The 17,935-nt window shown below is 44.1% G+C and overlaps 1 protein-coding gene across 1 annotated transcript in view; it reads right to left on the bottom strand.

Annotated features, from left to right (window-relative positions):
* P2RX3 (purinergic receptor P2X 3) overlaps positions 1-17,935 on the bottom strand; it is a 196,369-nt gene that overhangs the window by 101,331 nt on the left and 77,103 nt on the right. Inside the window, exons 6-7 of the mRNA XM_063434918.1 lie at positions 3,145-3,222; positions 2,914-3,037 (exon numbers count right to left, since the gene is read on the bottom strand). Coding sequence (XP_063290988.1) covers positions 2,914-3,037; positions 3,145-3,222 — 202 coding nt within the window. The remainder of the gene's footprint in view (positions 1-2,913; positions 3,038-3,144; positions 3,223-17,935) is intronic.

Raw genomic sequence — 17,935 nt, 5'->3', positions numbered from 1 at the left:
CCTAGGAACAGCTGAAATCTAGTTAAATCTGTATAATAGCTTCCGAAAAATCCTAAGGTGTACTTAAATTTAATCCAATATCAAAATGCCTGGTATATCCAGTGCACCAAAAGGAAGTAAATCGAAAGGAAAGTAAGATCAAACAGTATATACAGAGAAAACAAAGTAATGAAAGGGACTGAGTCTAAACAGAGTTATGCAAAAAATACAGTTACCATTGCTGCTCCTAACTCAGAATAGTCCCTCGAGTCTGTACCTAGGGCTGTGAGGTTTTCCCTCAAGTTGTCAAAGCAGTCAGCATCAAAAGTATATCAGTGTGTCCAATCATGTGGAACAAACTGCCCAACGCGCGTTTCGGCGGTCTCACCGCCTTTCTCAAGGGCAAATAGTGGTACATAATGAGCCTCCCTTAACCTTGTTTATATACCCAACCATCCACTAATCCAGTAGAAGGTGGGGTTTCAAATTGCCCGCCAGCCGCATCCAATAATTACCGCTGGTGGTGTTGTGCGCATGTCCCTTTCCCCGGCGCATGCGCGGGAACTTCTCCCCCTTCATGGGTACAGAGCCTCCACCCGCGCATGCATCAGAACTCAGTCTTCGGGCCAGGCAGAATGTCCGCTTGTGGACATGCGTATGTCGGATACTAGATAACGGCGCATGCGCATAGAGTATGTATGTGTCAGTCTGTTCGCGCATGCTCCAAAACTCAGGATTGGGCGATACGCTCACGGCAGTACGCCGTCAAGTATTGGCGCATGCGTGCGAACTTAGTGTTTATAAGTATTTACTCTTGCGCATGCGTCTGGACTTAGTCACCAACTCAGGCGGTCCACCTGGTAAGGATGGTAAAAGTAGTGGATGATGAATCGGCTGCCTACCAAAATAGCCCCTAACGATTTCAGCAAAGTCTGGAATCTAAGAGAGCCCAGAGAATATTATCTTAAGCAGTATTAAGGGCCCCAGAGTATAGGCATATATTACCCACATTGGGATAGCGTGTCTGCTACTGGGCAGCTGTGGTTAGTCTCTATCGTGATACGATAGGGGTATACACATCTCAACCCACATCCCCAAAATTCTTTAGAAAAGGGGGAGGGTGGATGTTATAAGGTGGCTAGTAAGTCCGAGTATCATATCGTTCGGTATCTAGTGGGGGCAAACATTTAAGAGAGGCATAATTCGTAATAAGTGACATATTATGTATCAATAGGAGAAAAGAAAATTAAAGGTCCATTCAAATGTTATGAACTAAGTTGATTATACATAATGAAGGAGTGGTTAATAAAACAAGAAAGGCATGGTTCAAAAATTAAATAAATAAACAAATAAACAAAAAAAGCATCATAAAAATGATTATAGACAAGTCAGATGAATGGGGCAAAAGAGAAGCCCTCATTTAGACCTCTCGGTTGGAGTGTTTTTAACTGATAAATCCATTTGGATTCTCTCTGTCTTTTACCTTTTACCTTCTGTATTTTACTGTATTTTACTGTATTTTGCTACCATGTGGCTAATGGAGTTTTGCCTCTGTCCTTGGAGATAATTGGATTACTTCTCAATTATCTCCAGGATAGAAGACTCTGTGGAACTGGTTTTGGGCAGAAAAGCCATGCTTCATTTGGTCACAAAGGACTGCGATCTATCTTTTGAACCAATGGACCAATTTGGATGATTTTGACATATGTTTGTATTTGGAGTATGTTGATTCTGAAAATTGTGTGAATGTGATGCATACTTTTAAAGTTATGAATAATGTGGGAAAACAGTATTTCTCTGCCTGTGATAATTACATTACCCATTGTGTAAGGTAATTGTATCACAGGCAGAGGGGAGGATTTTGTGTGTAATTGCTGGGAGTGTTTTCGGATATGTACGTGTGTGATTTGTTGTTTTGTAAGCCCTGTGGGTGGTCCTATCTAAGGGAAACCTGCATAAAAGAAAGCCCTTTGGGTGCCAATAAAACAGAATGACTTGACCCTCTAACTTGCAGCCTTGACTCATGTTTGTAGGGGACAGCTATAATTACTACAGGGATTGCTATGCTCTTCATACTCCCTTAGCTACTGAGCTCTTGTAAGAGCTCTTGTTCCTTATCCTGCTTCACTCTACAGAAGGAAGAGGTACCAAATTTGGATGATTTTGACATGTTTGTATTTGGAGTATGTTGATTCTGAAAATTATGTGAATTTGATGCATACTTTTAAAGTTATGAATAATGTGGAAAAACGTTTTTTCTCTGCCTGTGATAATTACATTACCCATTGTGTAAGGTAATTGTATCACAGGCAGAGGGGAGGATTTTGTGTGGGAGTGTCTGAGTGTATTGTACGTGATTATTGGTTGTTTTCCAAAACCCTGTGGGTGGTACTAATGTGTATATAAGAACAATAAACCCACAGCTCTATCTGTTCCTACTTGACCCTCAAAACGGATGGGGGGATTTATTGTATGCTGTTCCAGTTTGACTGCTAGGAGTGTAAACCTATTCATATGGTTTTTCCTATTCGACTGTTTACAGCATTCGTATGTTTGAGAGCATTCATATGCTTCTCCGGTTCGGTGTATTGGTGTCTACAGTAGCTGTGCCTGTGTCTCTGGAAGGGAAGATCTACTAAACTACTTTTAACCCCTTTTTATGCCTGGGGGTGCCGTTACAGTTTTGCTGTCATTGTGCATAGATATACATTATGCATAGAAATATTATAATGACTTCTGCCCATCCTAGGATGGCTTGTGGCTTTCTTGTTCCATGATCTACAATACATTGTGGTTTACTGGCTATAGAAACAGAACATGATGTCATCTTTAGAATAAAAAGTGATACACTGAATAAAATATAAACTTATAAAAAGGGATTTCCACTCCCACTTACAACCGGAGTGCTATCAAAGTGACTCTAAGTGGACTCACATTGTCTGCCAAGTTTGTAAAGTTTTGTCCTGCGAGTTTCACAATGTCTCCAAGTCGGAAGATTGGACAGAAGGGATGAGTAACTGGATGGTAACGACAATTCAGACTGGACAGCAAATTTCCCCTGGAAGGTTGAACAGGTTACACTTAAAAAAAATAATATCACAAATAATAAAGTATGATACAGAATGCAATGTTACAAGAGAAGCTGTCTATTAATAGATTACTCACCTCTCGAAGTCGAATACAGGGAATCTCACACTATTCTTTACAAAAATTGTAAAATTTTCAGCTTCATGTAGAATAGGCCTAAAAAGAATAAAACATAATGATAATATTACACTTAAGAGAAATCTGAATTGCAGAATAAAAAAAAAAAAAAACTGCAGGATAAACCTTCCGAAACAGACTAAAGCTGTAATTGACTAAAGTTCTTTGTTACAAAAACAACAATTATAGCCTTGGCATTCAAATCCCACATCACAAATCGACACAACTCTAGTCAAATATGGCAGGGCACCTGTGTGTCTGAGCCAACATGTTCCTGTGTGTCTGTCCCTGTGATTGCTATCTGCATCTGTATGTGCCTGCCTGTGCTTGTGTGCAGAATTGAAAGATTTCCAGGCACTCAAAGGGTTAAATCCAAAGGCAGATTTGTAGTTAGCTTTTTATTGGAAATAAGGAAGTCCCAATGCTGTCCTGCAAGGGCATCATCAGCTATAGCACTGTGCCCACCTGCAGTGGAGCTTTTACTGTACAAAGTCCAGTAATAATTGGGTCCCACTGATTGAGGGAACATGGATCACGATATACATTAAAGTTGACGGAGGTGTACCCTTACTAGGTACACCTCTGTCATTAAGTCAATTAATTATGTGTTTGTCGGTTATCACTAAAGCATTAAGCTTACACTATACCAAATTTAGAAAATGTTTACATATAAAAATACTTCTAATATATAACTAGGGACATGAAATAGGTATATTAGTTTATTTTCAAGGAGAAAACAATAATACTAATCTAATTTTCTTCAGGTATGCCCAAATTATTATTATTAACTAAAGTATGGAAAAATTGGTTTGATTACATATTTTAAATTATTCATGATTATATATATATATATATATATATATATAGTTTCAAATGAAAGTCCATTTGTATCTTAAATTCAGATTCAACTGTATTGCCATTGTACAATGTACAAACAAGGGCAATTAAACACATTTGTCCTATGTACAGAAATGCTGCAGCAATTAAAAATACTATTTTTAAAAATGTACTTCCAGTGTAAGCTTTACAGTTAATACTTGATGCCAAAATTCCTTAATACTTAAGAATACAATCCTTCTACATTGATACCAATTTCAAGCCTAAAATATAATGCCACCATATAAAAATCCAACACAAATCCAACACACAACTCATACCCCAGTCTAAGTTAACATTACGTGTACCAACCGCCACTCTAGTGCAAATAAATACTCAATCCTTAATAGTGTATCATTGACATACAAGTGTCTAATGTAAGCCCAAAGCCACATGCAAAAAGTGCCAAATATAAGCAAATAAAAATGTGTAAAAAAAGAGTGAACATATAAATAATGTGCAAAGAAACATATGCAAATAAAGTGCAAAATTTGAACACACAATCATGTGCATAAAGGTGCAGAACATAATCACATTGACCATGCACTTAAGTGCAATGCGAACACAATAGTGAAATGTGAACACATAATCGTGTTAATACAAGTGCATAATGCAATCATAGAACAGATAAAAGCCCATAATCATGTGCATAAGTGTGCAAAACGTGATCACCACGACATGTGCATAATTGCAAATGTAAGCACAATAATATGTGCAAATATGCGTAATGTGTAATTATATATAAAGCCTACCCGAGTGCATACTAAAAGCCACTAATTGCAATTTACAAATTGATAATAAACCCTAATGTATCCTCCTGCAGACAAACCAGTGTGACTAAAACTTAATACAATTATATTCTTAGGAAATTATCTCTTATAGGTTTAGTTGAAAAACATATCTGCAGAGAGAACAACACTATCCCCAAACCTGTGGGTCTTACAATACAGACTCCAATATATTTTCCAGAGGGAAGAAGATTAAAGAATCCATAATTGGGATGTATCATGTGTTTATTGATTCCACTTATTCTCCTAGCACAACGCTTGCTGTAGATTTCTTGAATCAATCTACGGTACTTGTTGAAAAGCCCAAGCACCATAACCACTAAAACTCACTGTAGTGGTTATGCTGCCAGGATTAGTGAACAATCTTCACAAAGGATAAAGAATCAGAAGCTTTTAAATCACTCTCAACCAATTAGCTAAATCTGCACTGCCTGCTTCTGGCTCTCTGCTGGATGTGGTGTAGGAACAGAATGACACCAAGTGGATCCCATGTAGGAAGTCAAACTGTTTTAAAATCTATTGACTACTTACACCATAACAACTACTCATTCGAGTGATCCTTATTTAAAAAAAAAAAAAAAAAAAGTAGAAATAAGATCAGCTACTAATTACAAAGCACTCTGTAAAATCCTAGGTAATGGTACTAACCAGTGGGAAATATAATTCTACTTTATAATATTTTATAATAATAGTATACTATGATACTATATTAACAATAAAGGGAGACCCTAGATCCCTTGCTAAAGTGCTTTATGCGGGTTTTCTTTTTCATTTTACCAAAAGTACAGATATCTATAGAATTTTTTTTTGTAAATTAACCTTGTTACACTCCTCTGGCTGTCATTCAGACAGCCTGCCCTGTTACTTCCTGGATGCTTAGCTCAGTGGAGCTAAACTCAAAAGGGAGTGTTACGGTTGCCTCCAGGCTGGCTGGAAGTTGGACCGTAGAAAAAGATGCTCCTAGCGCTCACCAAAGGACCATCAGCACCGTAGACACCATAACTACTGCGTAGCCACCATAAGTACTGCAGACTCCACGAACCACCGCTGCTGGGCTGGTATCTCGCCGTCTGCTCTGCGCCCTGGACCTACGACCAGGCTCCAGTAGGGGAACCTCTTCCTTCTGTAGAGCGAAGCAGGATCAGGAACAAGAGCTCTTACAAGAGCTCAGTAGCTAAGGGAGTATGAAGAGCATAGCAATCCCTGTAGTGATTATAGCTGTCCCCTACAAACATGAGTCAAGGCTGCAAGTTAGAGGGTCAAGTCATTCTGTTTTATTGGCACCCAAAGGGCTTTCTTTTATGCAGGTTTCCCTTAGATAGGACCACCCACAGGGCTTTACAAAACAACCAATCACACACGTACATATCCGAAAACACTCCCAGCAATTACACACAAAATTCTCCCCTCTGCCTGTGATATAATTATGTTACACAAGGGATTAACATAATTCTCACAGACAGTAAAAATACAGTTTTTACACAAACACTATAACTTTAAAACCATACATCCAATCTTCATAAAAATATATTATTAATCAGCACACTTTAAACATAAACACTCTCAAAAATCAGCCAAATCCATACAGTAGATCAAAAGTTAGACGGAAGTCCTTTATGACCGACCGGAAGCACATTTTCCTGCCCCAAACAGTTCCATAGATTTCGGCTGCGCGAACGTGCGTTCGAATCTTCGAATGGGACTTAGTCTCTGCAGCTGAAAGTTCAGTATGGGAGAAGGCAAGGGTCAGCGGTGTTCGGTGAAATGTGTAGCCGATTTTAGTTCCATGAATTTGGCTACACATACCGCTGAACTCGTTCGAATGAACAAAGATGGCTGCCGCCACGTGTTAGTTTGCATGAACTGCGGCCACCAAGCGGTACTGATGTACCGAACTGTTCGCTGGCGAATAGTTCCGGGCGAACATAGCGTGTTCGTGTTCGCCACGGCGGGCGAACACATGCACGGTTCGATCCGCCCCCTATTCGTCATCATTGAGTAAACTTTTACCCTGTGCCTCACAGTCAGCAGACACATTCCAGCCAATCAGCAGCAGACCCTCCCTTCCAGACCCTCCCACCTCCTGTACAGCATCCATTTTATTTTCATTCATTCTGAAGCTGCATTCCTAGATAGAGGAGGGAAAGTGTAGCTGCTGCTCATTTGATAGCTAAATGTATAGCTAGGCTAGTGTATTCAGTGTCCACTACAGTCCTGAAGGACTCATCTGATCTCTGCTGTAAGGACAGCACCCCAAAAATCCCTTTTTAGGGCTAGAACATCAGTATGCTTTTTTTTTCCTTTGTAATCTAATTGCAGTTGCCTGCCTGCCAGCTTCTGTGCCCACTTGTCCAGTGCCACAACTCATATCTGGTGTCACAATAGCATGCATTTAAAAACAAAACATTGTTTTTCACTGTTATAGATTGAATAGCAGTTAGTTGTCTGCAAGTGTCTGTGTGTCAGGCCAACAGTGTGTACTCTGCCAACCTCTGCCAGTGCACATTGCCACTCATATCTGGTCTCACAGTAGCTGGCACGCATAGTACCACTAATCCAAAAAAATAATGACAGGCAGAGGAAGGCTACCCCGCAGGAGCCGTGGTGGTGGTGCTGTGATTCCCTTTTGCCCTAGAATAATGCCCAATTTTCAGAGGCCACGTACCCTGAACTTGAAAAGTTCTGAGTACATAGTTGACTGGCTAACACAGGACACCCAATCTTCTACAGCTTCCGCTCGGAACCTTGACGCACCATCCTCCTCCAGCTTAGCTTCAGGCACCTCTCAAGATACTACTCACCCGCCTGCCGCCACCACCAACACTAGCACCACAGCCGCTTCACTTTATCTGTCAGAGGAGTTATTTACACATCCGTTTGAAGAAATGAGTGATGCGCAACCATTATTGCCAGAGGATGTAGATAACAGGGATATGTCTCATGGCAGGCAGCATTACACACATGGACATACGGTGTGATGATGATGATGATGTTGTACCCACTGCTGCTTCCTTTGCTGAGTTGTCAGATACAAGTGAAGCGGTTGATGATGACGATGCGTCCATGGATGTCATGTGGGTGCCCATTTGGCAAGAAGAAGAACAGGGGGAAAGTTCAGATGGGGAGACAGAGAGGAGGAGAAGACAAGTTGGAAGCAGGGGGAGGTCGTCGCAAGGAGCTAGTGGCACAGGCAGACAGCATGCATCGGCACCCGGGGTCAGCCCGACAGCACGCCAATCAACGCATGCTGTGTCCACCACCAGAATGCCGTCATTGCAGAGCTCAGCAGTGTGGCATTTTTTTTTGTGTGTCTGCCTCTGACAACAGCGATGCCATTTGCAACCTGTGCCAAAAGAAACTGAGTCTTGGGAAGTCCAACACCCACCTAGGTACAACTGCTTTGTTTAGGCACATGATCGCACATCACAAACGCCTATGGGATCAACACATGAGTACAAGCAGCACACAAACTCAAAGCCGCCATCCTCCTCCTGGTCCAGCATCTTCAGCCACATCAACCACTGCTGTCCTCCTTGCCCCCTCTCAACCATCCGCCACTCCGTCTCTCGCCTTGAGCAGTTCCCGCTCATCTGCCCACAGTCTGGTGTCTGTCAAGGATTTGTCTGAGCGTAAGAAGCCAATGTCACAAAGTCACCCCCTTGCCCGGCATCTGACAGTTGGCTTGTCTGAACTCTTAGCCCGCCAGCTTTTACCATACAAGCTGGTGGAGTCTGAGGCGTTCCAAAAATTTGTGAGAGGCAACGCAGAGAGAGGAGTCTGAAGAAGAGTCAGATGAGGAAGGTGGCTTTGAGGAGGTGGAAGATCAAACACAGCAGGCGTCCCAGGGGGCTTGTTGTCACCTTTCGGGGACCCTTGGTGTTGTACGTGGCTGGGTGGAGGAAGAGACCTTCAATGACATCAGTGAGGACAAGGAACGGGACATGGCTAGCTTGGTATCCAACCTTGTGCAAATGGGGAGTTTGCGGTTGTGCAAATGGACAGTTTGCGGTTGTTTGCGGTGTGTTAAACGGGGAGTTTGGTCTGTCACTGTGAACCGGGCGTAACCCTTACACTACCTGATCGATACAACATCATACCTGATGTTTTAAAGCACGTTATTCCAAACAATTTAGGAATGTTAGGTGATTTATGCCCTTTATGGATTAAAACCAGACTCTGCATCAACTATGTAATTTTCCATGGGAGTTTTGCCATGGATCCCCCTCCGGCATGCCACAGTCCAGGTGTTAGTCCCCTTGAAACAACTTTTCCATCACTATTGTGGCCAGAAAAAGTCCCAGTGGGTTTTAAAATTTGCCTGCCTATTGAAGTCTATGGCGGTTCGCGAACATTTGCGGAAGTTCGCGTTCGCCGTTCGCGAACGGAAAATTTTATGTTCGCAACTTCTCTAATCATAACCCATTGGTGTGGCTAAACCGGTTTGCAATGGCAGGCTATTACGTTGGAGCCTGTCCTTACAGCCATTTAACTTCACAATCCAATATCCACCTGGGAAGCAGAATGGCAATGCCAATGGGTTATCGTGGCAGACCGACATCAGTTCAGAATAAGGCCTGTTCTGGACAGCCCCAAGTTGCCCCGAAAAGGGGTCAAGCCGTGTCTGCTTGAGTATTCCACTTTGCTACAATGTTTCTGTTGTCTGCCTCTGAATAAAAACCAGCCCCAGGTCATTCGTATGAATGAATAACCGAACACCTGGCATATGCAGTGTGCTGCCTATTAATCGCCCAGAAGCTGCGGTTTTCCCTTGTTAAACCTTTTTCACCTCCAAATTACCGAACAAACTGACGAACAACCGACCGCCCCTTATTAGCCACCCAGAAGCTGCGGTTTTGTGGTGAACCGCAGCTCAATTGATGAAGCGGCCATCTTTAACTGCCAAACGCCCAGCAGGGTTTTGTCGCTGATCTCATGGTTCTGTTTTCAGTTACTATTATTTACGAATCCTGCTGGGATCTCCAGACCTTTGTCCGTTCGTGCCTAAGCGTACGAACAGAGTGCCGTTCGGTAGTTTTATACTCTCAAAGATAGACCGACCTTCTGCATGAACACTGTGGAACTAATTATGGGTTGACTTTTGCCGAACGGCCCTGGAGACAAACTTTTACCCCATGGTGTTTCCACTATATTCATGAGATCAGAGCGCTTTTTGGACATCTTGTGCGCTCAGATTCAAGCTATCTGGGGATATGTTGGACATTGTATTACATAAGTTATGTATTTTTATGTGGTTTCTGTTATATATTCAACTTTAGAATATGTTCTGAACCTGGAGATAATTAAGTTACTACAGCTACTTAAGCCAATTATCTCCAGGATAGAAAAATTCACTTTGTCCTTATTGGTTTATGTCCCTTGTATCACGGTGCTCCATCAGGTCAAGAGGGGTGTGCCCCTGGCCTGAAAATGTGTACATAAGCAATGCCTTTCTGCTCAATAAATTAGACTTCTTACCCTCAACTCGCAGCCTCGACTTGTGTTGTAGGGGAATGCTGATCACTAGCTCTGCTCAGAGCTCCAGGAATACTCTACACTTGCAGGAATATTATTAGGTGCCGTAGTGGAACTTTGCACTCTCCAGGATCAGGGACAAGGACATCCAAGCGGCCCAACCCTCAGCTAGCCTGGGGCAACCGTAACAAGTACTATAACTGCTTCTTGGGGGGGAGGTTTTGCCAGCCCTGAGCTAATGTTCTAATCATTAGATGTGTCTTTCAACATGGTTGTTTAAGAAATGAGAAGCTACTCATTGCATCAGTTGGGGTTAAATAACTTGTTGCCAGCTGAAAGATAATCGCCCAAAAGAATACTAAATTTGTTTTCTGACTAATTGACTATAAAAAAATGGACATAGCACTTTTGTGCTTATCTACTTTTGTAAATGGTATGTTATCATGGGGTTAATTTTCTTTCCTTGACTGCCAGGTCTCGGAAACCGATATGTAAAATTTTCATGTCTGAAAACTGATTGTAAAGGCCCCATATTCATACTCCACATTTTGAATGTCCAGGTGGGATATTTTAATTTTAGGGCTGTGCCTGGGGTTGCAACCAGAGGCAGCATGCTTTTCTGAGAATATTTAGGATACTTACTGTCACAAACTGTGTCCCCAAAATACTATATTTATCCCTGTTGCACTCTGTGTTCCAGCCTACTAGCTTGCCTGCTATTGTTTTTCGGTCCTCATGCTGGGGATCACCCTACCTGCTCCTAATGGAGCTATAATCACGGTCTGCGTGGCAGACCGCGACTGCAGGGGCTCCCGACGAGTCCAGGCTAGTAGCTGCCCAAAGAGCACTCTCTCTGGTGCTACCTAAGTTATCCACCGGAGAGAGACGCTACATAGCCCAAGAGTCCCACTGGCTGCCTGGAAGTCCGCAACGACCAATAGGAGAAGGGGCTCCCATTCAAACTGGTTTGCGCCCTTTCTCCCAATAGGCTGGTACCCTTGATAAATGCAGCCAGTTGGTGCTGAAACGTTGGGGGGGTTTGGTGACTCGTGTTTCTGTCTGAGGCTTGTAAGGATTTTTGTGGTAATTTATTACTATTTTATTGTATCTGCCTTTACTTCTGTTACTTTGTTTATATTCATTTTTTCTTATGTTTTCATTCTGGTACTTTTTTGTACATAATAAAATTTAAATATTTTTTTGAGATTGTTATGGTGTGCATTCTATATTCTATATACATTTAAATATTTAAAGCACTTGAGGGAGCGCTTATATGGTTTGCACCTGGCTGTTCTTATATTGTTTTGTCTCTCCATGTGCTGTTGTTTTGAGTATAATTTGGCTGTACCTTGTCCCATTAAAATTATTCCTATTGTACCCTTCATCAAGTCTCGGAGGATGTTTGGGTAGCTAAGAGCTCTGATCACTGTTTCACTTAGGAATTGGGGAATACTAACGGAAGTACCCAGTCGGAGTATAGGGAATCTGTTACACTTACTAATAACAATTTATGCAACTAAAATATAATTTAGAAAAAGAACAATGTTTTTTATTTACACATATATTGCAGTTTAAGGATACATTACTGTGCTTTGTTTTGGAGCTTTGTTGTAATAATATTCCTAGAATCCAAAATAGTTACTGTCTTTCCTAAATAGGGACACTTGGCAGGTGTGCATATTTCACCTTGCAACTTCACACAAAACCTCAGAAAAACTGTACTGGGATATTGAAGTGCTTCTGATACATCACTAAACAGATATATGGGTGTCTTGCAGTAAAAAATAGAATTACACATGTAAATTTGTTTATGAAGAATTTCAAAATTGCTGAAAATTTAGATTTTCTATTTAGTCAGAAACAGAATATCAGAATGACCGAATGACTCAACAACCAAACGTTGACTGAACATTGTCATTTAGTTAATTTTGTGTGCCGCACAAAATTCAGTCAATCACAGTGGTGAGCAAGTTTTCTGATCTACCCAGTGACCACAATCAAAGACCAATCATAATGCAGTGCTATTTTGAGATTGATTTTTTTTGATGAAGGTTTTTTTAGCTGATCAATGTCATGTTCTTGCAAAATAAGACCGATGTCTAATTTTGCTGCTGAAACACAGTGTAAGTTATGCAGAAGTTGAGCACAGTGTGTTAGTTTGGACTGCTAGCTAGTTGCTGAAGCAGGTGCACATACTCAACAAACTAGTCATACAGAGAGAATAAATCTTATCTACTGGAGAGTGAAGATTTTTTCCTCCATTATTAACTTATTATTATTATTTATATAGCACCAGCAAATTCCATAGAGCTGTACAATGGTTGGACTAATAGACATGTAATTGTAACCAGAAGCACAGAAACAGAGGGGCTGAGTGCCCTGCTCAATGAGCTTACATGCTAGAGGGAGTGGGGTATAGTGACACAAAGGGGTGATGAAGTAGGTTGCTAGAAAAGTATTCACTTAGGGCTTAGAAGAGTATATTTGATGGTTGCAGAAGAGGAGTCATGGATGAAAACGTTCCAAAAGTTTAATTTAAATGCTTTCCTGAAGAAGTATGTTTTCAAAGATTTTTTGAAGAAATGGAGATGGGTGAAAGTCTAACAGAGAAAGGAAAGGAGATCCACAGAAAAGGTGCAGCCCTGGAGATATATATTTATATTAGACTGATGTAGGTACAATATGGACCACCTATGCCAGTTGATTGAGCAGAACCATTTTTTCCCTCTTTATTTGTGAGTATATGTCCTACTCTTTTATCACAAAGTATAGTAGGCAATATATGTATCTCTGTTTTTGTGGCGGAACCCGCCTCGCCACTGGACATTGGAGGGGCCTGGCTGCCTGCCTCCTACTTGCTGACTATGGCCCCTGGAAAATTTCTACATTTAAAGAACTATATTTGGGCATGTAATATTTTATATTACTGCTACTGGACCTTTAAGGGCCATCCGTGGACCTATTGGGACAATGTACCTTTAAGACTGTGGATTACAGTAATACTGCCTTTAATATTATGTATGTATTTATGTGTTCAGTTAACCTGGGATATGTATGCAGCATACTTCTGATTGTTCGGTAGAATCACTCCATTCATTATATTGAGTGAAACTACCGAACAACCAGACCACCCAGGAATAAGTGTGCCTCCAATTACCGTTTGCAACAATGTTGCAAACGGGTAATTAGCAATCAGTGCAGTGTGGTCTTTGTCCTCTGGGTGGCCGCCATTCGGGAAACGAACACGTGGCGGCGGCCATCTTAATCTCCCGAACAGCGGTGTTTTGCCATTGAGTGTCTGGAACTAAAATCGGACACTCGACTAGGCAAACACCGCTGAGACCTCCAGACTTCCAGTATTTCATGTGGAAACTACCGAACGGCCCGCCGTTCGGTAGAAAGAACCCACGAACTAGGGGATTCATTCGAATCCTCCTTAGGCTCCATAACCCAGGCAATTCGTCTGTTTTCATTCCCTTGTCTGTGACCGACCGCAGGGCCAAAATGCATGGAACTGTTTTCGGATACTTTACCCATGCAGTCGGTCAAATCTTTACCTGCTCATAACTCCCGAACCCCTGGTCCGATCTGGTGATTTTTGAGTATGTTGCTCACCCAGATCAGGGCTATCAGAGGATACCATTTTTAAAGGGGTATCCATACGTTTAGGGGTACATCCAGAAACTCAGGGAATTTGTGTCTGGAATAATGGGATTATGTGTCACACTAAGGGGAGGGAATGTGTGGGTTGCAACTGTGATGCTATTGGATATTTTACACCTCCCCTGTGGGCGATCTTATATGTGTAAGATGGAAATAAAAGCCAGGCTGGATGTGCCAGTCCAGAGTTCCTGTTTAACCCTCAAAGTGAAATGCCGTCTAATTATTGGGGGAGGATTTATTGCATGCTGTTCCAGTTTGACTGCTAGGAGTGCAAACCTATTCGTATGGTTCCTATTCAACTGTCTACAGCATTCAGAGGCTTGAGAGGATTCATATTCTTCTCCGATACGGTGATTGTGGTGTCTGCCAGAGTGCTTGGAGTCCTCAGGAAACGCTAGGAGCATCCTTTAACGGAGGTACCCAGTCGTGGTGCCAGGTGATTGGTTACAGTTTTATCCACATATCACCACAGTGACGATTGCCACTATATTATTGAAGAGTGGGGGATATTTCATGTATCTGAGAGTGGGGATTTTTTACTCCTATTTACTAGGAGTCATCAGAAGTTACAATGTCCCTCTTTAGGGGTTATTGGGTGCTAGTAGGATGTAACTCCGGGGCTTCATCATGGAAAGTACTGCAGTGTTTTCTTTTTTTACCATTCTTCCAGGAAACCTATTTACTAGGAGCCATTAGAAGGCTCCTAAAAACATGAGTGTGCATATATTATAGAGAGAAAAACAAGTAGCAAGAGAGATGAGAACAGATGACAGCTCAATTAGCCTCCCCTTTGGTGGGTCCCCGCTCAGATCTCAAGCTGGTTTTAGCTCATCTTGTGCCATTACAGAGAGAACATATCTCAAGAATATCAGACTGGTCCCACCCGTACGGGCAGTCCAGATCCAAAATGCCATCAAGTTCCCTCTGCACAAGAGATACAGCAACCCCAAACGATTGTTTCAACTTTGTAAGGTATCATCAGTGAGGTATAGTCAATATCCCTCTAGGCACCATGAGCTAGGGGTCCACACCTGGAGTGTCCTTTTAACTTAATGAGAGAAAAACAAGTAGCAAGAGAGGTGAGAACGGAAAACAGAGTTTTTCCCCACATATGTTATACATTTCCATTTCACCCAGTATACCTACAATGAAAGGGAAATACTGGGTGAAATGGTACTATATTGGTATTTTCTGTTTCTCTTAAATACTCCAAGATTAACCCCCATTGGATAAAGATACTTACTATATCTCCATAGGTTGGAGTTGTGCTGCCCAGGTGTACTAAATTGAAGCTAAGCTATAAGTAAGTGCATTTATTTTGTTTTTGCTTCTATCAATAAGTGACATACTACACTATATTCCAATTGTTGTCCTCTCTTCTCGTTGCATATATCTGTATTTAAGAACAATGTGCTAACTGATGGTTGAAGAATACCTTCCAGAACCTACTTTTTCTCCTACTATAGAGGTTCTTACTTATTGGATACAAAAAAAACTCACGATTGCCAGGGCTTAGGTTGGTTGTGCAACAGATGCTGTCATGCCCACAGGGCCGGTGCAAGGGTTTTTGCCGCCCTAGGCAAAAGTAAAGTTTGCCGCCTCCCCCCCATGTGACATCACAATGCCCCACCCATATGATCTGCCATGTTAACTAACGCCAGTGCTGCAGTGCCGCCGTGTTTACATTAAAAGGCCTGCAGGGACAGGCTATAGACACCAGAACCACTACATTAAGCTGCAGTGGTTCTGGGGACTATAGTGTTTCTTTAATGTGAGGTAAATTAGAGATTAGTGCCACGAATAATATACTAGATTGCCTACTTACAACCAGATGAGGATGATGATGGGCTCTAGCTGCAGTCTGGCACCACTGGTCTGGTGTAGAGCAGGATCTCTGGAGGCTGTTTGTAACTGTGGTCACAAAAATCAATGTTCTGGGAGAACGGGAAGCAGCTCCCTTTTTTGGGGGCCCTTTACACAGCTCAGGGTCCACCTTCATGTTCCACCAATGAGTTTGTTCACAGGGGGTGGAGTGTGTAGGGGATGTCCTGATATGTGTGTAAGGAATGCATTGTGTGAATCTGTGTTTGTATGTGTAAGGGCTGCAAGGTGTGTTTCTGTGTATGTACGGGATGCAGTGTGTGCGTCTGTAAGGGGTGCATTGAGTGTGTGTAAGGAATGCATTGTGTGTTTCTGTGTGTGTAAGGGTTGCATGGTTGCGTGTGTGTGATGGATGTCAATCTCTTCCCCCCCCCTCCCTTGTCACTTTCTTTCTCCCCCCTCCCTCCCTTGTGACTCTCTTCCTCCCCCCTCCCTCCCTTGTGACTCTCTTCCTCCCCCTCCCTCCCTTGTGACTCTCTTCCTCCCCCCTCCCTCCCTTGTGACTCTCTTCCTCCCCCCTCCCTCCCTTGTCACTCTCTTCCTCCCCCCTCCCTCCCTCGTCACTCTCTTCCCCCCTCCCTCGTCACTCTCTTCCCCCCCTCCCTCGTCACTCTCTTTCTCCCCCCTCCCTCGTCACTCTCTTTCTCCCCCCTCCCTCGTCACTCTCTTTCTCCCCCCTCCCTCGTCACTCTCTTTCTCCCCCCTCCCTCGTCACTCTCTTTCTCCCCCCTCCCTCGTCACTCTCTTTCTCCCCCCTCCCTCGTCACTCTCTTTCTCCCCCCTCCCTCGTCACTCTCTTTCTCCCCCCTCCCTCGTCACTCTCTTTCTCCCCCCTCCCTCGTCACTCTCTTTCTCCCCCCTCCCTCCCCCTCCCTTTCTCCTCCCTCCCCACTCTCTTTCTCCCCCCTCCCTCCCCCTCCCTTTCTCCTCCCTCCCCCTCCCTTTCTCCTCCCTCCCCACTCTCTTTCTCCCCCCTCCCTCCCCCTCCCTTTCTCCTCCCTCCCCACTCTCTTTCTCCCCCCTCCCTCCCCCTCCCTTTCTCCTCCCTCCCCACTCTCTTTCTCCCCCCTCCCTCCCCCTCCCTTTCTCCTCCCTCCCCACTCTCTTTCTCCCCCCTCCCTCCCCCTCCCTTTCTCCTCCCTCCCCACTCTCTTTCTCCCCCCTCCCTCCCCCTCCCTTTCTCCTCCCTCCCCACTCTCTTTCTCCCCCCTCCCTCCCCCTCCCTCCCCCCTCCCTCCCCCTCCCTTTCTCCTCCCTCCCCACTCTCTTTCTCCCCCCTCCCTCCCCCTCCCTTTCTCCTCCCTCCCCACTCTCTTTCTCCCCCTCCCTCCCCCTCCCTTTCTCCTCCCTCCCCACTCTCTTTCTCCCCCCTCCCTCCCCCTCCCTTTCTCCTCCCTCCCCACTCTCTTTCTCCCCCCTCCCTCCCCCTCCCTTTCTCCTCCCTCCCCACTCTCTTTCTCCCCCTCCCTCCCCCTCCGTTTCTCCTCCCTCCCCACTCTCTTTCTCCCCCCTCCCTCCCCCTCCGTTTCTCCCCCCTCCCTCCCCCTCCCTTTCTCCCACCTCCCTCCCCCTCCCTTTCTCCTCCCTCCCAACTCTCTTTCTCCCCCCTCCCTCCCCCTCCCTTTCTCCTCCCTCCCCACTCTCTTTCTCCCCCTCCCTCCCCCCTCCCTTTTTCTCCCCCCTCCCTCCTTCTCCCCCCTCCCTTTCTCCCCCCACCTCTATTGTAGCGTGGCCGAGCACTGTATGGCACTCAGTGTGCATTTCCTGTTAATCTGGCCGGGTACAAGAGACAGATGCTCCCTGTACCCAGGGACCATACAGCGCTCGGCCACGCTACAGTGAGGGAGTGACAGGAGGGAGCGCTGAGCGCTTCCCTCCTGTCAGCCCCTCTCCTCATGCTGCACCCGGGCGGTGTGCCCTCATGGATGCACCAGCCCGGGCAAAGCTGCAGCTGCCTGAGGCTCTCTACAGAGCGCTTGGGCGGCTGCAGCATGAGGGGGGCCGGCGCTCCTGGCGGTGCCCCTTCCCAAGGGGTGCCCTAGGCAGCTGCCTAGTCCTCCTAACAGGTAGCA

The sequence above is a fragment of the Pelobates fuscus genome, chromosome 10 (genome assembly GCF_036172605.1).
Source record: "Pelobates fuscus isolate aPelFus1 chromosome 10, aPelFus1.pri, whole genome shotgun sequence".
Taxonomy (NCBI): Eukaryota; Metazoa; Chordata; class Amphibia; order Anura; family Pelobatidae; genus Pelobates; species Pelobates fuscus.
Note: the sequence above shows the minus strand (reverse complement) of the source record. Positions and strands in the feature narration are given on the sequence as shown.